A 23,589-nucleotide genomic window follows, 5' to 3' on the forward strand; every position below is an offset into this window, starting at 1 on the left:
CGATGGAAAGGAGTGGCCCGCCTCAGAGCGGCCTCCGGACCCCAAGCCCCTCTCCCGAGCCCGGGTTCCCGAGTCGGAGGCCCGGGCGCACGCCACTGGGAGCACCCGGCGGCGGGGCCGTAAGCGGCCCCGGGGCGCGCCGCCGCGCCAGAGCTTTTATTTGCAGCCTCTTGAACTCCCCGTTTCCGGTTCTCTTCCCTTCGAGCGCCCTGTCGTGGAGTGTTAGACAAGCCCTGTCGTCTGCGGGCTCTCACCTCAGAGTCAATATTATCTCAGATGGGCACAATAGACTGGAATGAAAAGCTAATATTGAACCAATGAGGTCCCTGCCCGCGCCGCAGCGATGCCACCCTTTGTTGCGCAGCCCCGGGCGAGCGGCTAGCGGCCGAGCTAAGTGCGGGGCGGCTGCGGCCCGGCCTCTCAGGGTCAGCCCCCCCTGGGGTGTGGCTGGGTGGGGGGACACACGGGACGCAACTGAGCTTCGGCCCGGCAGTGGGGCCTCACTCTCGCCTCTCCTCCACCGCCAGGGTCTTGGCGCGGTCTCAGGAGAAGCGGGCAGCACCGCATGCCCCCCTTCCCCGAGCTCAGACATGGAGGGGACGCAACTAGAGGAGCGGGCCTGGTGTGCCCAACCTTCGGGTGCCCTCCTCTGAATGTCAGCGTGGTGGGCAGCCAAGCAGCTTCGGGGCCCTAACCTTCAGAAGGCTCCTTCCGGATTGTCCTGGGGGGGCCGCCTGTAATTAAAGATCGCCAGGGCCAAGGATCCTCAGGAAGGGGGCGAACAGACCCTCCCTGTGGGCCTCTTCGGAAGCTCCCATCTCCCGGCCACTCTTCTGTCCCCTGGTCAGGCCAGCTCCGCGCAGGCTGGGCAGAACTAGGGAGGCAGAGGTCGGTCGCTAGGCCAGGGACTTCGGGGCGCCTTGCTGGCGGCGAGGGGGCCTCGGGCCGCGCTCCGGGATCCCCGACGCCGGCGCAGGGCCGCTCTGTGGGTATCCGCGGAGGTTTCAGGGCCGCTTTGAAGAGCAACAAGAGGGTGTGGAGCGCACGAAGTCTCAGCCCGGTCAGCCCCTGCGCTGACTGGCCGCAGTGAGGCCTCCGACCCTCTGATCCTAAACTCGGGGCTTTAGTCCGCAGAAGACTAGCCGGGAGGAAGCAAGAGGGTGTCGGGTGAGACCTAAGGTGGAAACAGTGGCCTGGAGGACAATAGTGGGCAAGTGAGTTCGAGGCAAGTAATGGGGTTATGCGCCTGGACTGGCTTCGAAGCGTGTTCCGTCAGCCTGCCGAGTCTTTGCTGCCATTTCTCATTGGCTTGAACGCATTGACTTTGGACGCTGGGGAGCTGGGAGTGGAAGGAACCCGGCTCCAAGGCTCCTTGCAGATGACCTCTCTGAGCCTCAATTTTCTCATCTGGAAAATGGGTATCATGACTTTTTATACCAGATTATGAGGTTCACTGAGAACTGTGTGTGTGCAAACATGCCTTTAAAAGCTAAAATTCGTTACAGGGAGAGGAATTGCCCTTCCAAGTCTCCCCCAATATCCTCCCAGGGTTTCTTGGAGAGCTGCATCGTCCAAGAGAAAAAGCTTCCAGTTTCTTTCTTTCCTCCAATGGCCATGATCTTTCTAAGCCCTAGTCCAGCCCCCAGAGCCCAGAAAACGAGGAAGTTCAAGAAGAGGAGACAAGTTCCTGAGAGGGCCCAGCGACCCGCCTGCGTTTCAGAAACTGTCCCTAGGTTTGAAAGTGGATTGCCACTGACACCCTCAAGGATGTCCTTAAAGGACTGGGCCCCACTAGTTACAAGGCCCGTGAGGGGTGTCAAGAGCGGAGTCTGAAACGAAAAGACGGCAGAGAAGGTAGCCTATGAGTCAGCAGATGAGTTCCCCGCCGCCCGTGCTGGTCCTGTGACCCTGTGCTGCAGGTCACCTTATCCGGCCGTCCGGCAATAGTCAGTGACCTGGCGGCCCAATAAAGCCAAAGCTTTTAGGACTGTTGGAGGGGAGAGCAACAACTCTAGACACCCACCAGCGGGGCGAGGGCAGGGGAGAGGGAGCTGTCTCCACCCCTGACCGGGCAGTCGGCTGAGCAAACGCGTCCAAGGTCCTTAATTCCTGTGTCCCTCGGTCTGCCCCCACGCCTATCCTTGCTTGGGTTTTAGACTTTCATTTGAAGGTAGCCAAGGGAAGAGAGAAACCTAAACTTCCTTTGATCTGTTTCTTTGCTTTCAGTAGTGAAAAGGGACCGCCTGTATGTTGAGAGATTTGACGAGTCTCAGCGCCCTGAAGGAGGTAAACGCGACGGTCAGGTCCTGAACTTTACGCGTCAGTGCGGAGTTCCTGGCTCCTGAAACGCTGGCTCTCAAAAGGGATGGATCTCCGACACCCAGACGGTGGCAGCCTCCTCCTAACATCCGGAGAAGGATAGAGCGTGTTTCCTGCAGTCGTCTGGGGCTGCAGAAGCCTGGACCTAGGTCCAACCCTCCTGGGAGGGCTCGGTGCCCCCCGCCCTCGCAGTGGACGCCTTGAACAGTTACACACCGGTTTCCAATGAACCCCGCTCGGATTCCACGACTTCATCTCATGGAGGAACCGACTTGCCCTGGGACAGATAAGGGCTCCCGGAGAATTGGGCCGGTCATCACAGCCGCCCTATCCGACTGCCTGATCAACTGCTACCCCAGTAATAACCATCGGGACCCTTGTCTCGGGGTGTCCTCGGCCGGCCGTCAGGGGGGCGTGACGTTAGGAGAATCGCACGCGAGACCCCCACGGGAGAGAACCGCACGGGAAAGCTCTCTACCCAAGGCCGGGCCAGCTCAAGCCACCATGGGCCCATTCTGAGCCACCGTGGTCAGGCTGCAGGATCGAGGACCTGACGCATGAAGTCGTGGTCTCATCTGCGCGGTATCGCCCCGACAACAGGTGATCGGGGCCTCGCCGTCCTGTTTGGAGCACAACCCCGCGCTCTCTTCTTCTTTCCACTCTTCCGAAAGAAGTCCTACTGGGGTGGAGCTGGAATTCAAGCGTGGCTGGTGAACTCTGAAGCGGCGAGCCGATGGAGGGAGGAAAGACGCATTTCCAAGCTGCCCTCTCTTCCTCTGAGCCAACTTTGACGTTCTTTCCCGGCTTAGGCTGCGGTCGCGGGAAGGTCTTGGCAGTGGGGCACACGGGGGCTCAGCCGCCGGCGGGGATGCGATAGCGCCCGGCCCTCGCCACTAGGCGCCGCTGCGCGCACGCGGATACCCGCCCCGGGCCGCCGCGCCAGCCCAGCGAACGGCCTCGAGGGAGGACAGCAGAAAGGGATTTGCCGTAGTTAACAGTTTTAAGAAATGTTTTTAGGATATTAATTTTTCTCTTCGTTGTCCCACCGCCGTCCTATGCATATGGAATGTCCGAGTGGCTGGGAATCACAGTGGGTTGGAGGAATTCTTGGCCGGGTCCCAAGGATCTCCCCATCCCGGACACCTTTCTCATGCCTTGGTCCCGGGAAGCGGCTTCCCCTCCACCGACGTCCGTGCTTCCCGCGCTGCTAGGCAGGCCCACAGTGCAGCCTCAGGGTACCGCTCACCTGGAGGCTCCTAACTGCCTCGACCTTTAGCGGAGTGCCGCAGGTACAAAGCCATCGCCTGACACTAACATTTGATAAACGGTAAAAAAAAAAAAAAAAAAAAAAAAAAAAAGACCCTGATGCTGGGGACAATTGAAGGCAAGAGAAGGGGGCCACAGAGGATGAGATGGTTGGATGGCATCTCTGACTCAATGGACATGAGTTTGAGCAAACTCAGGGAGATGGTGATGGACAGAGAAGCCTGGAGTGCTGCAGTCCATGGGGTTGCAAAGAGTCGGACAGGACTTAGCAACTGAACAACAACTGTGCCAAGCATTAGCTCACTTACTCCTCTCAAACAACTAAGATCCTGATATTTCCTTTTCAGAAAGAAAACTGAGATTCAAGAAGGTGAAGGTCACACAGGTAGTGGCCCAGGCAGCACCTGGTGTCCATCCTGGGTTGCAGGAAGCTATGCATCCACCCCAGTTGTCAAACAGGCCGAGTAGGAGCCGGGGGAGAGAAAAGCACTGCTGTTTGCGCCTCTAAAGGTAGGGGGCCTGCTGGGAAACTCAGAGCAGATGGTATGGGAGAAAGGACCAGAAATCTCTGCCCTTTGATGTCTCCCTAGGCAAGAATGCAAGCCTCTCTCACCCCTAGCGTCCCCTTAAAGAAGTCCCTTCCCTTTAGGAGAAGATGGAGGGGAACATGTCAGGAGCATGAGGTGAGCAGTAGCTTACGTTTGTACAACTTTATTGTTCAGTCTTGAAGCCCAGCAAGAAGCCTTGGAGGGGAGTAGGTAATAATCACATTAATATCAAAGACAGGGACTACCTTTATTACAGCTCATTCATTACATGCTAGACATTAAGCACTTTGCTGGGCTTATTCTGAACGATCAGCTAGGCTTATCTTTGAGCAATCTCAAGAGCCAAGACGTAACAGGCACTGAGAGGTAACCTGCCTAAGATCATCCAGGTCTGGCTTTGGGAGGGTCGGGGGTGGGGGCAGGTTTACTAAGGTGTAACTTACATACAGTAAAACTCACCCTTTGTTGTGCACAATTCTGAGTTTGTAAAACACACACACACAGATGTATAACTGCCTGCCATGATCAGGAGGTAGAAGGGTTCTATCACTCCCTCCACGGCCTTGCAGGAAGCATTGGCCGTGATTTTAACGCATGACAAAATGGAGCTTGGGAGAGGTGGTGGTGTTGCCTAAGATCGCTCATCAGTACGTGACAGATTGGAGACTTGAACTTCCATTATGGGCCTGCCAGATCAGCTGCCTGCACAGTGTAGCCTCCTAAATCTACTGAACTCAACACTCAGAGGCTGGGGGTGTGGAAGTGAAGAGCCTCCGAAATCCCCCTCACCCCACACTCTCCACTGCTCACACCGTTACTTAAGCAAACACCCACCCTTCCAGGAAGGATGAGGAACAAAGAGAGGCTGCATTCTGCAAGGCTGGGGAAGCCCCACGTAAAGAGAACAGCAGCCGCTGGGTCCAGGGAGCGGAGTCTAGGGGCAGCCTAGGCTTCGGGTCCAGACAGACTAGGGTGCCCAGCGACTTGATGCGCCTCCACTGCCAGCCTGGTTAATGAGTTACTTTTCTAGTTAATTCCCCTGAACGTCGAGGCCGGCAGCGCCAACTCTTCCAAGCTCCTGGTCCTGGCGCATGAATTAGCATAGATTACTCTCCCCTTCTAGGACTTCCGAGTGAGTGAGGCCCCTCACTCACTGGAAACCCGCTTCTTCCTCACAGGGGCCCAGGAAAGGCATGGGGCCAGCAGGGAACAGGGGCAGAGGAACTGGCGCGTCTTTCTGCTGCCAAGAAGGCCGATAGGAGATTCTCTCAGCCTCACCCACCTGCTGATAACTAGAGCCCGCTGGGGTAAAGCCAGCCCTCTCCAGGGCAGTTTGCAAGAGGCGGGTGGCCTGTCTCTTGTTGTAGGCTGGGAGAAGCCTGGGTCCTCTGCCCCGGCCAACTGGTCATACTTTGGGAGGGAGACTAGGGGTCTGGGATCCAGACCACTCACTTCCTTAGGACATTTTCTGGACACATCTTGACCAAAGCAGGCGAAAGCATTTACGGTGGTACCAGTAACACTTGAATGCTCAGCCTGAGAGTTTAGATGGCTTCACCCTTCCACCCAGACACTGGGTGGAGGCCCTTGGCCTTCAAGATCGTGTCCTCTTATTCCCTTCAGCTAAGATCACTAATACTTACTGTTCAACGAATGGCCATTCCCTGCCTGCAGACAGCGTGGGGCTTTTAGTATCCCCAGTTTCCATTTGGAGCCTAAGGCCGAGTTTGACAGGTTTGGTCTGCAGGTGAATGTGAACCTCCAGCCCTCCTGGAGATGTTTCTATGGAGAATGGGGTCCTCTCCCATAGACTCCAGGATCGGGGATCTACAACCCACCTAAACTGGGTGCTTCTTTCTGGGAACAGAGGGCTGACCTCTACTTCTACCCCAGATTGGCTGGCTAGTGCAGCCCAAAGACTTCCAGTTTTCCTTGTGGCTTCAGGCTCTGTTGGCCTGAGCACAATGGGGCTTGTGTCCCTACAGCCTAAGAGAAGGAAGGTTTTCTGAACTGGAGATGATATTTTTGGTGGTCTGTGGTTTAGGACCCAGGCAGATAGTATTCAAAATGCACCCCACCCCAAAAGGCTGGATCCAGCACCCTGTTTCCTTGGCCCTGTGGGAAAGGATGGGGGGATGCCACAAAGGAAGGTGGAGAGAAACTGCTAAGGGTGAAAACACAGCCAAGAGCCTTGCCCATAGCTGGCATCAGAGAGCTGAAGTCTGAGGCAGGGGCAGGCTTCTTGGGACATGAACACAAAGCTGAGGCCCAAGATTGTGCCGTGTGTGAATGTGTGTATGTGCCCTGGGAAGGCTGGGAGGAGGCAGCACCATGATCTCTGCTGGGTCCTCACTAAGGCCAGGTGCCCAGACAACCCCAGAAAACACACTCCTAACCCCTTTCTTGCCTAGAGTGTTTTCCAAAGGGGTGTTTGGACCCTCCTCTCACTGCACCCCCAATACAGACTATGCCTGGAATAAAGAAGAAATTGACATGAACATAAATACACAGCAGATGAATCCTCAGAGGATCAGGGGTGACCCCAGGACAGGGAGCGGATGGCTGGCAAGGCAGAGAAACAAGTTCCCAGACCTGGGGACTTATGACTGATGAATCTAGGGGCGGTGCAGCCTGACTTACAGGACTTTCCTCTTCTCCCCCTCCCAATCGACATTTTTTCAGTCTCACGGGCAACCTCATCACCAAACACAGGCATTTCTTCGTCCTTCAGCAAAATGACATGGGCCTCCAAGTAAGAGATTTAAAGGATGCCAGATTTTTTTTAAATCATTAATTGTAAACGTGCAAAATACCTGCTGGTACTTCACTTTAGAAGAATGTAATTGGCAAAAAGAAAAAAAAAAAAAAAAAGAGGCGGCTGATGAATAGATAATAGATCTTTAACCACCAATAAACAGAGAGCAGCGCCAGCAGCCTGGGGGATGTGATCATAATTATGCTGCTGCGTGAGCCAATGGGGACGAGGGAACTCGGCCCTAAAATCATCCCAAAACCGAAGGCAAGCTCGAAAATGCGGACACGGCCTAGGACTGGAGAAACGATCTGCACTCCCTAATTGCAACCCTTGGGTTTGCACAGCAACCCACCCCTGGGACGACAGATGGCAGAATAATAATAGAAATAGTGACAATAAATAATAATGACAACAACACTGACAAAAATAATAACGACAACCTAACGGTAATAGTAACAGCACACCAGCCTCTCCCTTGACCTTGGACCCCTAGTCCCAGATATTGCAGAAGGAGCTGTTTGGGGGAAGGAGATGAGCCCCTTCCCGGAAAGGAAAATCGAGACCCTGTGGGGGAAATTGGAAGCGCCCACCGTCCCGGCAGGGTCATCCACTCCGGTCTCAACTTGGAAAAGAACGAGCCGCGTCAAGGATGGAGAGATCGGCGACCCTGAGATCTCGAGGCTACGCGCGGTTGGAGGACTCCCAACACCCCTCCACGCTAGGCTCCCTCCTCACCTAGGAAATCGCCGGGAGTTTCGCTGACCGAACAGCTCCGTTAACCCTCGCCGGGAACCCACCCCTTCCCGCTTACCCTCGAAGGCTCCCGGGGCGATTCCAGCTCCCCAGACGCGGGGCTGCGGAGGGCAGCAGAGCGGAAGCGCTGGGCGCGAGGAATATGTAGTGTCCGCGTGTCCGTCTGTTCCCCCAAGCCCGGGATCGGCAGGCTGGGGAATCTAGGGGGCCGCAGAGGAGGCGGCGCCGACCGGGGACTCTGCAGGGACCAGGGTGTCCCGGAGGGAGTGATGGTGGTGGAGAGGAGGCGGTGGCCGAGGGGGAGGAGGTGGGGAAAGAGGAGGAGGGAGAACTGGAGGAGGAGAAGAAGGAGGAAGACGAGGAGGAGGAGGAGAAGCGAAGGAAGAGGAGGAGGCGAAAGAGGAGGAGAAGAAGCCGCCGCGGCGCCGCGGGAGCGAGTGAGCTGGGGGCGCGGGGCGACGGCGCCGAGAGGCCGGGCGGCCCGGCGGGCGCAGGAGGCACGGCCGCGGCCACGGCGGCGACTCCGTTCCACTCTCGGCCCGGATCCAGGCCTCCGGGTTCCCAGGCGCTCGCCTCCCTCTGACGCACTTTAAAGAGTCTCCCCCCTTCCACCTCAGGGCGAGTAATAGCGACCAATCATCAAGCCATTTACCAGGCTTCGGAGGAAGCTGTTTATGTGATCCCCGCACTAATTAGGCTCATGAACTAACAAATCGTTTGCACAACTTGTGAAGAAGCGAACACTTCCATGGATTGTCCTTGGACTTAGGGCGCCCTGCCCGCCTTTTGCAGAGGAGAGAAAACTTTTTTTTTTGCCTCCCCCGAGAAACTCCCCCCCCACCTCCGCCTCTAACTTCGACCCCCCCCCCACGCCATCTCGCCAAAAAAAAAAAAAAAAAAAAAAAAAATTACCCCAATCCACGCCTGCAAATTCTTCTGGAAGGATTTCTCCCCCTCTCTCCAGGTTGGGCGCGTTTGGTGCAAGATTCTCGGGATCCTCGGCGTTGCCTCTCCCTCCCCCTCCCCCCTCCTTTCCTTTTTCCTTTCCTTTCCTTTCTTTCTCCCTTTCCTCCCCCCACCCCCACCCCCAACAAACAAGTCCCCGATTCTCGTCCGTTCTCGCCGCGGGCAGCGGGCAGCGGGCGGCGGAGGCAGCGCGCCGCGGTCGCCGGGCCCCGGGAGCCCCGGGCGCCCGCTCCTCGGCGCAGCATGTTCCAGCCGGCGCCCAAGCGCTGCTTCACCATCGAGTCGCTGGTGGCCAAGGACAGTCCCCTGCCCGCCTCGCGCTCCGAAGATCCCATCCGTCCCGCGGCGCTCAGCTACGCCAACTCCAGCCCCATAAACCCGTTCCTCAACGGCTTCCACTCGGCCGCCGCCGCCGCCGCCGCCGGCAGGGGCGTCTACTCCAACCCGGACTTGGTGTTCGCCGAGGCGGTCTCGCACCCGCCAAACCCGGCCGTGCCCGTGCACCCGGTGCCGCCGCCGCACGCCCTGGCCGCCCACCCCCTGCCCTCTTCGCACTCGCCACACCCCCTCTTCGCCTCGCAGCAGCGGGACCCGTCCACCTTCTACCCCTGGCTCATCCATCGCTATCGATATCTGGGCCACCGCTTCCAAGGTACGTGCCACGTCGCGGGGCCGCGGAGCGCTTCATCCCACGCTGCCCTCGGCCTGCTCCGGGTGGGCGCCCGGCGAGGCCTGGATGGAGGTTCTTCCGGCTCGACCGCCCGCGCGCTGCGTCTGGAAACTGGGCGGCGAGGAGTCGGGCACGGTGTTGGTCCCCAGTCTCCGAGCTGCGGCCGGTTTGGGGGCTGGCCTGCGGCCGCTTGCCCCTTTAGGGAGGGACGCAGAGGAGTTGCCTCCGAATGCTCTCTAGGCGGGCTGTCCTAGCCTCCTGCGAGTGCTGGCCACCGAGGAATCCGTGGCCGCGGGGTGCCCAGGCTCTCCGTCTCCTCGGCTATGCTCTCGCCGTCTTGGCTCCTAGGGGCGCGGGCAGGGCCCGGCCTCAGGTTCGCCTTCCACTGCGTGTTCGCCACCCACTCCGCGCCCCTGCCTCCTAGACCCGCGACGTCTCGGTCTCTGACCCTCTTCCGGCAGCGAAGAGACCCTCACGCCCCCGGAGCAAGGTCAGGGGGGTTGTTTTATCCTGCTTATTTCGGAGGCTGGGGAGCGGCGGGAACCGCGCGGGTAGGAACCTCTCCGAGGCTCGGCACTCTCGCGGTGACCGGCTCAATTCCGGCGCCGAGCCGCCGCGGCGGGAAGGCAGGTTCAGTCTGATTTTTGTTTTTGTTTTTCCTTTAAATGAACCGGGTCGGAAGATGGGCTAGAGGAGATGTTTGGGTGTTTTCCTTTCTTGCTGTTTTGGGGGATTTGTTTTTTTTTTTCTCTGGGGGGGGGGGGCGGTAGGAGGAAAGTTAAAACTCCAGTAAAGGGGACAAGTAATTAGTTTGGCGATCCGAGCGGGGAAAAGACCTACCTCCCGAGGCAGCCGATCAATACTCGGCGGCTTGTCCATTTGTTAACCCTTTGCGTTCCTGCCAGCGCCTAAAGTCGGGTAGACCCCCCTCTTCCTTAATTTCAAAAACCAAACGAAACAAAAACAACGTTTTACCTTTATCCCCAGACCGGATTTGCCTCCATTCCCCCCTGAACTGTCGGTTTGTTTTTCTTTGGGTTTTTGGTGAATCGATTTCCCACCCCAGTGAGTGAACCTGAAACTGGCTTTGCTCGAAAAGTTTAGGGCTCTCTTTCCTCATTCTCCAGCAGCCACGGTCTTGGTCCCCACACCAGACTCGGAGTAGCTGGGATCTTCCCGGGCCGCGGACAGTCCTAAAAGGTGCCGGCAGCTCCGTTCCCACCCGCCCCCACCCCCCCGCCCCCGGGTTACGACGCCTTCGCTCGCGCCTCCTAGTTCTCCGGAGCAAGGCAGCGGGGAAGCCGGGACCTCGGGGAGGAAGCTGCAGCAGAAACCCTGCGCACCCGCCGGAGAGATTTCTGTGAAGCCCGGGCTGCAACGACAAGCCCGGCCTCTGAGCTTTTCCGGAGGAGAAAGACTTTTAAAATGTGTACCCGAGAAAACTTTAGATAGCGGCTCATCACCTCTCCGCCCCTCATCCCCGGGGGCAAAGTTTTCTCCGAGATTAGAAAAAAGAGAAAGCCGTTGCTTTGGGTCCAGGGCGCCAATCCCCGGATCCGGCCTTGCTGCCCCTTCCTCGATCCCCGGGTGCCCGGCGCGGAGGTGGCGAGGCCCGTGGCGCCCCGGGGGTCTGCAAAGTCCGCCGAGGACAACTGCTGGGTGGCAGCCGCTCAGGTCCGGGCCCAGCGGACAGGGCCAGGCGGCTGGACCGGCGTTCCCTTCGCGCGTCGGGCCCCCCCCCTGGGCCAAGCCGCACCGGCTACGTCCGCGAAGGCCCTGAGCGCGCGGCCAGGTCAGCCCGGCTCCGGAGAAGCGCGCGGCCCGGGCTAGGACGGCCCCCTCTAACAGGACTTCTGCTGTGTTCCCCGCAGGGAACGACACGAGCCCGGAGAGCTTCCTTTTGCACAACGCGCTGGCCCGAAAGCCGAAGCGGATCCGCACCGCCTTTTCCCCGTCCCAGCTTCTGAGGCTGGAACACGCCTTCGAGAAGAACCACTACGTGGTGGGCGCCGAGAGGAAGCAGTTGGCGCACAGCCTCAGCCTCACGGAAACTCAGGTGAGCGGGCCCCGGCGCGGCCACCGCATCCCAGATCCCCGGACACACGCAGCCCGCAAAGTGCGGAGGGCCTTCCGCCAACAGGCCGGGAGTTACTCCCACGCCCTGGGTTCAAGATGTGTGAGATTCGAGGGGCCCTTGGCTTCCTTGGGCTCCAGCACCAGACTGTAGGAGCCGACCCGCTGGAGGTTCCGGGGGGTGGGGGGGGACCGGCTGAGGTGCTCTTTCTGTGGGGCCGGGCTGGACTCGCAGCTCCTGGCTGAGACACCGCTGCACTTTTGATGAGACTTTCGGTGGGAGTCTGGGGGCACGACTGGGGCCAGAAAGAGGTGTAGAAGCGTTTGGGGCTCTAGGCTGGGAAGAGAGGGCTGGGAGTGGGTTAAGCGCGAGGTCTGTGCTGCCAGAGGCTCACGGCTCACACGGACAGCTCCCAGTTACTCCCCTTAAGGGGACAGGAGGATCAGGCCACCGAGCCAGGCATCCTGGGTGCGTCCCTAAGTCGGAGAAACTGAGCCAGGAGGCTGCGGAGAGGGGCTGCCTCAGGGGGCAAATCCTTGCTGCGCAACAGGGTCCCCCGGCGGGCCGTGCTCCGGCCTGCCCCGGGGTTGGGGAGGGGGCTTCGGGCTACAGTAGGCGCTACTGTACGCGGAGCCGCAGGGCGGGGTCAAAGTTCCCGGCAAACAGTAACATTTTCGGGCAGATTAAGTTGTAACACTTTTCCTGGGAGGCGCAAAGAGGTCGAGGCTTTTGTTTTAAAACGTCCCCCCAGACAAAACCGAGGAGGGCCTCGCGGGTTGGTGCGGGGCCCGGCACAAGGCGCGGCCCGGCTGATTTCTCCTGGATCGCCGAGGCGGCGGTGGTCTTTGTCCGCCTCGCTGCCCACGCTGCCTGGAGTCTTTGTGTGCGTGTCAAGCCCCGAGCGCACCGACGCGCGCCTTGGGCGAGCGCCGGGGAGAAATGAATCGTCCTCCCCCTCAATTAGCAAACTCAAAGCAAATTAAACTCAGCCTTGTTCCAGCTCGGCTTTTTCATGGGAACACTTTGGGGGACTGGGGGCATTCGGGGAGAGCAAGCCGGGACCTGGGCCTGCCGACTCAAAGGAGAAAGCCCAGCGGACTTCAGGGGCTTAGGGGTACTGCTGGCAAAGTGGGGACAGCCCCGGGGCGTGGAAGGCGCAGTCACTACCATTTTCCTCACCTGTCCCTTGCTGCTGAGAAGCTTGGGCAGTGCCATTGTGTGGTCTGGTCAGTGTATAGGGACCCATCACCAATCTCCCCCAGGGGCCGGTCAACCCAGTCCCACATCAGTGCTCCCCAGACTTCTAGCTGCCCTCTGGGGAGGCCAGGCCGCCAGCCCCGCCCTGGTGGGAAGTGATGCGATGGGGTGGGAGTTTGGCCCTGGCCTGTCCTGGAGCTGGTCAAGAAGAGGACAGAGGGGGCTCTTCCCTTGTCTTTCTCAGTTTTACTTCCCCTCTATCCCACGGTCTTGCAGAAGCTTTCACTTTTGAGTTTCTTTTCCCAGCTGAAAAGATTCAGCTGGGTTAGTCCCCAGGGCCCTGTACCCCACCGTCCACCCTGGTTTTCCCTCCAAACCCCCACCCCCAACTGTCGCCCACAACTGCTCCTGCTCACCTGCAGGAGTCCTGGGCACAGAGGAGGAAGCGCAGGCAAATCCTGACTGCCTACCCCAGGGCCCAGGCCTTGCAGAGGAGGCGCTATATTTAGGCAGTGGCTGCGGAAGCCAGCAGAAAATAAAAGCCAGCACGTTCGGCCCAGCAGCGGGAATGAACTCTTTGCGGCACTGATTAGGTAGAGGGAGTCAGGGACCTTTTAATTTTCCTTTACTAATTGTTTTATAGAGGCTTCCCAATGTTTGCCAGGCTTTTGCACTTAACGGGGATGTGGGTGTCTTGAGCTGGTTGAAACTGAAAGGGGCACCGAGCACGCGGAGCCGGCGGGTCCAGGGGAAAGTTTTCCCCAAGAGGGCTCAGAAGGGCCGGGATCCAGGCTTCCCCGGGCCTGGCAACAGGAGCTCTGTTCCCCAAGGGAAAGCTGTGGGGGGTGGGGAGTGGGGGTGCCAGTTAACAGGATGCGCGGCCTGGGGCACTGGACTTTTGTAGTCCAGCCCAGGGTCTGGCCAGGCAATAGAGGAGGAGGTAGGAGGGCGCTGTGCAGGAATACTAACGCGCCTTCTCTGCCTCTCCTTCAGGTAAAAGTATGGTTTCAGAACCGAAGGACGAAGTTCAAAAGGCAGAAGCTGGAGGAGGAAGGCTCAGATTCGCAACAAAAGAAAAAAGGGACGCACCATATTAACCGGTGGAGGATCGCCACTAAGCAGGCGAGTCCCGAGGAAATAGATGTGACCTCAGACGATTAAAAACACAGACAGAACCCCACCGAAACGGACATCACGGAGCAAAACAGAGACAGGGAGAGGAGGGGAAGACGGAAAAAAAAAAAAAAAGAAAAAAAAAAACCCTACAAAACAAAAACAAACCGCACACACACAGTCACGGAGAAGGGGAGAGGGAGTCAGAGAGAGGAGCCGCGGCGCGACGCAGACGGGCGGCAGAACGCAGGGTCCCGATCCGAGGCCGCGCCTAGATGGCAGAAGACAGGAGGCTCCTTGATGAACACGCTACCCTTGTCTAAAGAGGCAGCTGAGTGAGTGAGGCAGAAAGAGAGACAGAGAGAGAGAGAGAGAGGTCCTAAGGTGGCAAAGCCGAAGGCGCTCTGACAAGGGGAGCTGTCAGTCAAACGCCAAACCAGCGAGACAAGATGATTGGCAGGTATTCCGTTTATCGCAGTCCGATTTATTTTTTTAAAAATGATGATAATGGTGATGATAAAAGAAAAAAAAAAACAAACCCAACCAGGCACAGGACTTTAAAATTTTGCCCTTCGAAGTGTTTCCCCCCCCCAATCTTTAAAAATAATTAGTAATAATAACAATCGAGATTCCACATCCAGCCCCATCCCACACCTGTTCAAAAACTTGAATTGCATGTAGCAGTTGTTGGGCGAATGGTGTCTAAAGACAGAAAATGAATTGTAATTTCCTTTTCCTTTTAAAGACAGGTTCTGTGTGTTTTTTATTTTGATTTTTTTTCAAGAAATGTGCAGTCTGTAAACACTTTTTGATACCTTCTGATGTCAAAGTGATTGTGAAAGCTAAATGAGGTAGGCTCAGCAATAGCGGTCCTCTTTCAGAGAAACGGGGAACAGGATGGGGGGCTGGGGGTGGAGGGGGAGGGTGCCCATAAGAGGAGTCAGAACTTGTGCTGGGAAAAGAAACAAGAAAAAAAAACCTAAATTCTATTTCTTGGACATTCCCTTTCCTAACATCCCGAGGCTTAAAACCACAAAGTAAACTTCTCCTTTTAGTCATTGAAGATATTGGCCGAGTTCAACCATTTGCCGTAAAGGCCATTCCAAACTTTAAATCTATATATTGCAAAAATTGAAGGACTGTAGTTAGCGGGGATGATGTTAAGTGTGGCCAAGGACACTGCGGCAAGTTTTCAAGCACTGAGTTTCTATTTCAAGATCATAGACTTACTAAAGAGAGTGACAAATGCTTCTTTAATGTCTTCTATACCAGAATGTAAATATTTTTGTGTTTTGTGTTAATTTGTTAGAATTCTAACACACTATATACTTCCAAGAAGTATGTCAATGTCAATATTTTGTCAATAAAGATTTATCAATATGCCCTCAGAGTAGTCGTCTTGGGAAATTGAAGTGATTTTTTTTTTTTAAAGCATCTTTTTAATTTGAGTGTGGTCCGTCCCCAACTAGGCTCAAGAAGCCCAGGCTCACCACCCACAAAAGGGCCAGACTGATGGATTCTTGGGCATTTTAAAGAGAGAAGAGGGTGGAAAAGGGAGAGGATTAGGAAAACTTAAGTCCTTCAGAAAAGAGATGGAAGAAAAGTTTTCCATCCAGACCTCTGCCCATTGCATGGCCTAAAGAAGGAGTTTAATTTGAATTTCAGGTTAAACATGCTTACTACTCTTAATCGCTAGTTATTAAAAAAAAAAAAAAACCTAGACATATAGCTCTGCACTGAAGAATATTCCCCTAAGACTAGGGAAAACACTTAGCAGAATCAGAAATCTAGGACTTTTAAACTGTGTTTCTGACCTCAAACCCCTGAAATATGTCTCTTCTCCCTCTCTTTTTCTTCCTCCTACCCTTCCTTCCTTCTTTCCTCCCTCCCTCCCTTCTTTACTTCCTCTCTCCAGCCCCAATCTGCTAAAGGTGATGAGATGAGCCCAAGGGCCTCAGCAGCCTTATAAGGCAAGCATTCTGAGAAACCTTCAACTCTCAATTTTAACAGTAAAGAAAAAGTTGTAACCAGTCTTGGAGGAAACTTAGCTCCCCCCACCTCTTTCCCCCTTCTGGGGGTACGAGGTTGTTTTTGCATGCTTCATTTGCTTCTTATCCTGATAGGCTGCATTAATCAGTTTTATTTCCATTGATAGAGAAACCTCGTCTGTTCTGTTCGAGCTACAAAGCATCCTGCGAGCTTTTGTGAAAGTGCAAATCAGTTTAAGCAATTATCATACCAGGAATATGAAGGGGAAAGAGGAGGCCTTGCCCAGTGGTCTCCTTTAATCTCTTAATCCACGGATCCAGGGGGGCTGCCTGGACATAATTTAGGACAATCTCCCCACCCTTTACACTGTGATAAGGCCAAGTTACAATGCAGGGCAAAAATACAAGCTTTGTTAACATCCTGCCTTGAAAAGTTAAGATTAGACATTCTGTGCACGTGTGGGGACTATAGGGCACTATGGAAATTTTTCTTTCTTTTTTTTCCCTCCCCTCCTCTCTTCTAAAGTAGATTTTCATTCTTGGTCTCTCTCTCTCTTTTTTTCCCTTTTATCTCTGCCTTTCTCACCCCCTTTCTCCCTCTCTGTTTCTCTGGAGAACTCTGGATGTTTGTAGGGGCATTTCCACACAGACTCCCTGGAAAGGTGTGGGGGGACTGGGGGAGACTCGGCTCTGAGGATGCTGGGCGAGAAGGGGCTGATTGAGAAGAGGGGTACTCTTCAGGAGAGGGGGACAGGTGCTGCCCTGTGTATCCCGGGGACTCAAGTGGGGGATTCCAGCCACTTGGACAGTGGGACCTCTGTGGCCAATAGCTGTCCTCTGTGCTTCGCAGTCCCTGCTGCAGCACCTCCGCACCTTTCTTTTAAACAAGTTACCCTTCCCTTCGACCCACTTCCTCAAGCCCAGAACACCTCAAATACGGAGCACAGACCTGTTAAAATTCAGACTAGCCTTTCCTGAAGAAAATTTCCCATCTTGACAAAAGGCTTATTTCTGCAAGAAGCATATACTTTTTTTTTAAGTACCAGAAAAGAGGGAGGGTGATGAAGATTTTTTTTTTTTTGGTAAATGTCCTATGTAGTGTAACAGCAATAAAATCATCAGAGAATACTATTAGCTTTGAAAAAAAAAAAACTAAAAGCTTTATTACAAACCAAGCTTTGAAAATAGGGGGGATTAGGCGGCTGAAAGGGTCCCACAATGGTAAGAAGAAAAGGTTTCATGCTAATGAGGTTAATGCCCTTTGTATCTCGGGCCTCCACATCTTCATTACGCGCTATCTCCGGCTGCACGGAGCGGCTCAGAGAGCCGCAATCCACTCCAACGCCCCCCTTCCCGGCCCAAAGAAGGATTTGATAGCAGCTCTGTTCAAACTAGATAATTATATCTTTTCAAGTCGGAATTAAGATAAAGAAAGTGAAGCAGAGGCGGCTCGCCTTGATCCACTGCAAACAAATTTGGCGCACTTTCGAGTCCTTCCCCCGCCTCAAAAAGGCTGGACAGTCAGCTTATTAGCCGCTCGTTTGCTTTATTAATTCATCTATTTAAAGTGGCAGGATTAGAGGGTCTAATGTGGACGCGGGCTGCCGTGGCGCTGAGGAATATAAATATTTGCGAGATGCCATCCCACGATGACTGGGCGCGGGGCAGGGTGCGGGGCGCGCGTGCTGTGCGGCTGCGTCCGCGTCGCAGTGCGCGCGTGCTGGGCTGGAGCCCCTCGGGGAGGGGAGCGTGGGAGCTGTGCACGGCAGGTCTGTGTCCTCCCTCGTGGCTCATGGGTACCAGGCCTAGATAACCCTGGCAGGGCTCAGGGGGCATCCAGGGTCAGGTTCGGCTTTTCTCCCTGCACCTGGAGCTGCACGCATGTTGCCTTGCGTCCTGCCTGTTATCCCGGATGGGAATGTAGGTTACACATCTGATCGCTGACACGCTCTCTTGTCGATTGTGTGCGTTCACCTGAGCTGAGTGAGTTTAGGGAGCCGAGAGGCATGGGTTCTCCGTTAACATTTCCCCGAGAGTCAGACGGAATGTACAAGGCAAGGGTGCCCCAACCTCATTCTCCTTCCTGCGAGGTACACTGGAGCTCGGCGCGCGTTTCTCATTTGGGGTCCAATTCCTTAGGGCGGCAAAGGGCCAGGTAGGCGCAAGCAGAGGTGGAAGGTGGGGGAGGGGAGTGCGTTCAAGGCATCAGAAACTCAGGAGAAAGGAAAAGCCTGGGGCCTCCGGACCGTTACCCCCTTCTGCCTCTTGTTCTGCGTGTCCGGTACCCCCGACTCGCTCCAGCTCTGTTTCTGGCAGCCAAGCGCAGACAGAGCGGGAGCTTTGGCGGCGGCCCGGAACCTGCCGGGCCACTTTTGTGCTAGGGGCGGATTGCGGCAGGCAGAGAGCCGCGCCAAGCGGGCCAGGCAGAAAGGGGGCTCGGGCCTGCGCGCGGCCTTGGAAACCTCGGCTCCTCCCCGTCCCCGCCTCGAGTCGCAGGAAACAAAGTCTCGGACGCGCAGGCCCATTGGGGCGGGGTGGGGGGGGGGGGACTCTGGCGGGTCGGAGGCCTGGCCCCGGGCCCCGCGCCGCCGTTGGGGGGATCTGGGCTGGGCTCCCCGCATGTGGGCAGTTGCAAGTCGGAATAAGGGTGGGGACGTGAGTCAGGGCGGGAGGCTGCGCTTGTGACTTTGTAGAGGTTGAGTGTACGAGTTAGGTTTGTAAAACAGTTGTGCTTGTGTGTCTGAGCCAGGAGTGAAGTCAGGGTGTGTAGGTGCTAATTGTGCTAACTGCGTGAGTTAGAGGCCGGAGAGGCCAGTGCTGCGTGTGTAGATTTGAGAGTGTGTCCAGGTGGTCAGCTTTCCTTGTGCGTCCAGATTGTATGGAGTTCGGACAGGAACGTGCAGCTGCGCGGCTGTAATTAGCGTGCTTACAGAGGTGTAGAAACACAGTTGTGCGTAAATTCGTGTGCCAGCGTCGAGTGGCCGTGAGCCCCGGATAGCTGTGGATCTCGGAGGATGGGAATGACCTCGGTGTGTGTGGCTCGTGGGAACATTTCTCCGTGTTTGGGTGGGCGTCCCGGGTGATGGCGTCCGTGCCGCCACCGGGGCGGCACTTATGTGTCTCGGGATCTAGACGTGCGTGTCTAGTGAGAAGGCTCGGGTTTGGTTATTGTTTCCGCAGCGCACCACTCGCCCCGGAGTTTGGCAAACAGCTGGGGGTTTTTTGGTAACTGCGCATTTTTCCAGGCCGGCCTTTCTTATTCCGGCAATCAGCTTTTGGTTTACGTGGGTGCTGCCTCCGAGCAGCTGCAGGCCCGGCGGGAGAAGAAGCGGGCCTGCCGCGTTCGGCGGGCGGCGGTGCCCCAAGGCCGAGTTGCGGGGCCGCGGGGCCGCGGGCGCGCCAGGTCCGCGGCTCCGCTCCCGCGCCTGCCGCTCGGCCGCCGTCTTCACTTCCCCCAACCCGTCCCTCGGCGAGCGGGAAGTGGGAGTTTTGAGAACCCGCTGACCCCAACCGTGACCCTGCTCGGGGAGGTGGCTTCTCCCGGCGCGACCCAGGACTCCGGGAAACCCGAGGCTGTGCCACGCTTGAAAACGAAAGGTCCATTCATCAGCCGAGCCCCGGCGTCTAATTGGCCTTTTGTTTGTTAGTGCCTGTTGCCCCGCGGGGGGTTGGGGGAACTTGGGAGGGCCTCGCCGGGACTGCAAGTAGGGGTGCCTGGAGCTCCGGGCTAGGGGCCGGGTAGGGCAAAGGCGCGTCGCACTCCTCGGAGGGGGCGCCAGAGCGCGCCAAAGATCACGCCCACGTGCAAGGATGCTCGGCTGGAGGCTGGGTCTCCGAGACCCCCCGCGGGATCCTCCGAGCTGCTGGAGACCCACGGACTCGTCTCTGCCCCCATCTCCACCTGCATGTAGACTGAGTTTCCACGCCTTTCCTCCGCGCCTTCGGGTTTTCAGACCTGACTTCCTGCCTCTCCTAAGTTCCCAGCTCAGGCACTGGCTTTGGGACTGCGTTGGGCTCACGCCCAGCCTTTCTCCCTGCTTCTTTCGCCCAGCTCTAGCTGCCTACCATCGAGCAGCTCTGGGTCCCCCTACTAGGCGTCAAGCTGGCACTCTGGTCCCGCCTACACCCAGTTTCGCTGGGTGTAGAATTTTTTTTGCCCGCCAAGGAGGTAGGAATTGATCAACTGTTAGGCGATCAGATCGCGGAGGAAGACCGCGCGTCTCCACCACTCCAAATTCTACCCGGCTCTAAATCAAGCCTGACCTTCCCTCTCCCTGTCTCCCACCCAGTGGAGCAATCAAGCCTCCTCGGTCCCCTCTCTAACCCACAGCTACTGCACACCGCCATAGAGTCCTACAGAGAGCGCAGGGGCAAGGTCTCCTCTACCAGCATAAGCCCAGAGACCCAGACGCACCTGATGCGCCAGGGAGGTGCCTGGAATGGGGATGGGGTCGCATTTGGAAAGTAATCCAGGGCCCCCAACCCACGCCTCTCCTCTTTCCCGGGCGAGGACGTGCTTTGCCCGGCAGTGGTATGGCTGCCCGGCTCCCGGTCTCAGCCCGGCCCCAGGCCGCCCCTGCCCCCAGCTAGCTCCAGGTCCTATATATAGCGCGGGTCTCCACAGCCCTCGGCTGGACCTTGACGTCAGGAAGAACTTGATCTTGCCTGCTTCGCTCCTGCTTCTGAAACTGATCCTTGAAATGAGAGAACAGACTCTACACAATTCCCATGGCCTTGACATAAGGTACAGCGATAAATATACACCACTAATGAGCAATTACCATATAATCACCTTCCAATTAGCTCGCATAATGATGAATTAAACATTCTAGCAGGCGGGATTAGGTTTCTTACTTTGTATATTATTTACGAAGGCTATAGCTTCTGCAAAGAACCAAATATCAAATTAGATGGGGAATTTTCACTTGGGGGTAATTATGCATTCAGGCCAGCGGCTGTATTCTGGTCACTTGTCAAATGAGGCCTCCTGCAAGGTACTGACCAGTTCGTTTGGGCGTTTATTTCCTCCGTTTCCTCTTTTTCTCTTTAGGCTGCAATTGCCTTTCCTTCTCCTTAACTGCCCTGGCGGGAGGGTGGGAGGCTAGGTGGGTGGGGGGAGTGTCGCTTGGGACGGGGAGGCGGGGTTAGGGGAGGGAGGTCCGTCTCGCACCTAGGATGCGGCTCAGGCGTCCAGGCCCTCGCAGCTCAGGTCTCCTGGGCCCTGTCGGCTCTGGCTCCAGCTCCTTTCCTCCGCGGCCGGGAAGGACGACCCCGGGCGCACCCCGGGAGCCATCCGAGCGCTCGGAGAACAAACGCGCAGGCAGGGCGCTACTGCTGGCGCGGGGCCAGGGCGGCGGCCCTCCCCGCTCCCCCACCTCCACGCCCGGCTTGCTGCTGTATCCTCGGCGGGTTCTCCCCTAGGCCCCCCGGGGCCTCCATGAGGTCTATTCTCCGCTTTACTCTCGTCCGCACCCCAGTGACAGGGAGGAAAAGAGGGTGCGTGGGGAGGAATATCGAAACAAACAACAAACCTCCACCCGCCCAGAGCCACCTCTCTTGTTCGGAAATGAATTTTGGCAAGAGATTAGCTCCTAATCTGATCTAACGCTGCTGACATTTGGGGAAGAAGATGAAAATGGCAGCTCAATTTCATTCAGAAAAGGGGTCACTTCGCGGGGCCTCGCTATGCTCCCCAGAGAACGTGGGTGCCCCTCCTCCCTCTCCCCTAAACCAGAGGAGCTGGTCTGAAGCTGGGTGGGGGCAGGGAGGCGTCCAGAACCGCCCACCCCCAGCCCTGGGCTCAACCCTGTCCTGTCCCGGCTTGAAAAGTGAGGCTGGGAGGAGGGAATAGGCTGAGGCATCGTCTTCAGTCCTTTACCCCTCACCTTCTCCTTGTCTTCACAGCACCCTATTTAAGGATTGGCCAGGGAGGGGGGTGTCCTAGGCTCCCATCCAGAACTTATTAGGCTGGAGAACTCATGGGAAATAGCAACATTTCAGACCTCATCAGAGATGACATGGTTAAAGTCAGGTGTTCCAAGACCTTTTCTTGCACTTCCTGGGCAGGTAAACATACACCTAGGAGAAAGAAGGTTGGACCTTGCACTCCCGTTGGGTCCTAGACCTGCCTTATTTAGAAATCATGGATCTCACTAGCCTCTCCCAATTTGGCTCCAAGAGGAGGCCGAGAGGTGGGAGCTAGGACTTCCTGGAGGCAGAGGCCACTCCCCCACCAACATGTTCTTGGCCACCCAAGGGCTGCATCGTGCCTAGCTTCTCCCTCCAGCTGGAACTGTGTGATCAGTGGCCTTATCCTGGTTCTGGGCAAGGGGGACAGGTAGAGTGACTTTTGGGGGGCACCTGCCTGATCACTGGATCTTGAGGCAGGATTCCTGTCCACCCCGACCCTTCTAAGGCCCTCTGTGTGGGGTGCAGGACCTGGAATGGGGGCTGAGGGCATCACCTTCAGCCTGGATGAAGGACAAGCAGAAAGATCTGTGCCTGGGCCCCTGGGAGTGAGCCTGGTAAGGAAGGGATTTTGTGCCTGAGGATAGCCATGCACCTCGCATGTGATACACGAGTGGCCATATATGGATGTGGCTTGCACAACATGTAACCTGAGCATGTGGACACATACATAGATGTGTAAGTGTGCACATGGCCTTGGGGTGAAGGGGCTGCTGGAGCACCTACAAAACTTAGGAAAAGGCACTCCTTCTGGGTGGATGGTTCCCTGTGACTTGAAGAGTGAAATGTGGGCCGGATTGCAATGAACGACCCCTACTCCACTGTTGCCCCCAGACTGCTTATGCCATACCCAGCCTGTATGCCATACACTCGGACTCTGGTGGGGATTTTGTGTGTTGGGTGTGACATTTTATTTATTTTTGTCTTTGCTGGGTCTTCATCACTTTGCCGGGGCTTTCTCTAGTTGCGGCAAGTGGGGGCTCCTCACTTGCTTGGGAGGTGTTGTGGTGTGCAGGCTTCTCGTTTCTGTGGCTTCTTGTGTGGAGCATGGGCTCTGGGGCTCAGGCTTCAGTAGCTGTGGTACACGGACTTAGTTGCTCTGAGCCTGTGAGGTCTTCCTGGACCAGGGATCAAATCCATGTCTCCTGCATTGGTGGGCAGATTCTTATCCACTGCACCACCAGGGAAGTCCCTGGGTGTGATATTATTGAAAGTGCCTTTATGATTGAGGCTCAGCTTGCTTTGGGCCAAGCCATCCCTCCTTCACTGGCTGGGGACTGCCCCCTTCTCAGTGTGGAGGTTTTGGATGTACCAGCCACCTCTGTCTGCCACAACGACATTCCTAAACATCATGTAAAAGGCTCGTAACTGCAGGTGCCTTTGCACTTGTAAGTGAGGCTGAGGATCAGAGTGCCTACACACAGATGAATGAGTGTGAGTGAACGTAAACAGTTGTTTGAGTTTGTGGGAGAAGGCTGCAAGCCTGTGTATGTGTGTGTGTAGTGGTGGTGAGGATAGGAGCATAAAAATACCTGGTGACATGACAGTTGTTTGAAACATTGCCTGCCTCCATGCCCCTTCCCTCCAGGTATGAAAAAATACAAGCTCAAACAGTAGTAAAGTGAATTATTTAATTTATACATCCCCCATCCTCAACAATTATGTGGTGAGTTGAATTGTGTACTCAAATTCATGTACTGAAGTTCTGTACCCTAGGATCTCTGAATGTGACCTTATTTGAAGACAGGGTCTTTATAGAGGCAATCAAGGTAAAATGAGGTCATTAGAGTGGGTCCTAATCCATTATACCTGGTGTTCTTCTAAAAAGAGGAAGTTCGGACCCTGATGCACAGAGAAAAGCTTATGTGAAGACATGGAGAATAGGCAGCCATCTCCAAGCCAAGGCAAGAGAGACTGGAACAGATACTTCCCTCAAGCTTTTAGAAAGAACCATTCCTGCAGACACCTTAATC

The 23,589-nt window shown here is 56.1% G+C and overlaps 1 protein-coding gene and 1 long non-coding RNA gene across 9 annotated transcripts in view; one reads left to right on the forward strand and one right to left on the reverse strand.

The window, feature by feature from the left end:
* The window catches only part of LOC122709027, a 103,684-nt gene extending 95,628 nt beyond the window's left edge, over positions 1-8,056 (reverse strand). For all 7 annotated transcript variants that reach the window (XR_006345393.1, XR_006345392.1, XR_006345388.1 and 4 more), the window contains exon 1: positions 7,700-8,056. This is a non-coding gene — a long non-coding RNA (uncharacterized LOC122709027). The remainder of the gene's footprint in view (positions 1-7,699) is intronic.
* A 380-nt stretch (positions 8,057-8,436) lies between these two features.
* On the forward strand, positions 8,437-15,051 carry EMX2 (empty spiracles homeobox 2). Of its 2 annotated transcripts, XM_043926036.1 has the most exons (3): positions 8,437-9,259; positions 11,149-11,333; positions 13,542-15,051. In XM_043926036.1, exons 1-3 carry the CDS (start codon positions 8,851-8,853, stop codon positions 13,707-13,709), a joined length of 762 nt encoding a protein of 253 aa, XP_043781971.1. In that variant the 5' UTR covers positions 8,437-8,850; the 3' UTR covers positions 13,710-15,051. The 2 variants fall into 2 exon arrangements, with proteins under 2 accessions (XP_043781971.1, XP_043781972.1); XM_043926037.1 differs by lacking the exon at positions 11,149-11,333 and having other exon boundaries at positions 13,542-13,645.
* Positions 15,052-23,589: the final 8,538 nt, after the last annotated feature.

The sequence above is a fragment of the Cervus elaphus genome, chromosome 15 (genome assembly GCF_910594005.1).
Source record: "Cervus elaphus chromosome 15, mCerEla1.1, whole genome shotgun sequence".
Lineage (NCBI taxonomy): Eukaryota > Metazoa > Chordata > Mammalia > Artiodactyla > Cervidae > Cervus > Cervus elaphus.

Excerpts from the sequence above, each read along its gene's own strand:
- EMX2 (XM_043926036.1), top strand. The coding sequence starts at position 8,851 with ATGTTCCAGCCGGCGCCCAAGCGCTGCTTCACCATCGAGTCGCTGGTG. Across the intron at positions 9,260-11,148 it reads TCTGGGCCACCGCTTCCAAG|GGAACGACACGAGCCCGGAG; the intron begins GTACGTGCCACG and ends TGTTCCCCGCAG. Across the intron at positions 11,334-13,541 it reads TCAGCCTCACGGAAACTCAG|GTAAAAGTATGGTTTCAGAA; the intron begins GTGAGCGGGCCC and ends CCTCTCCTTCAG.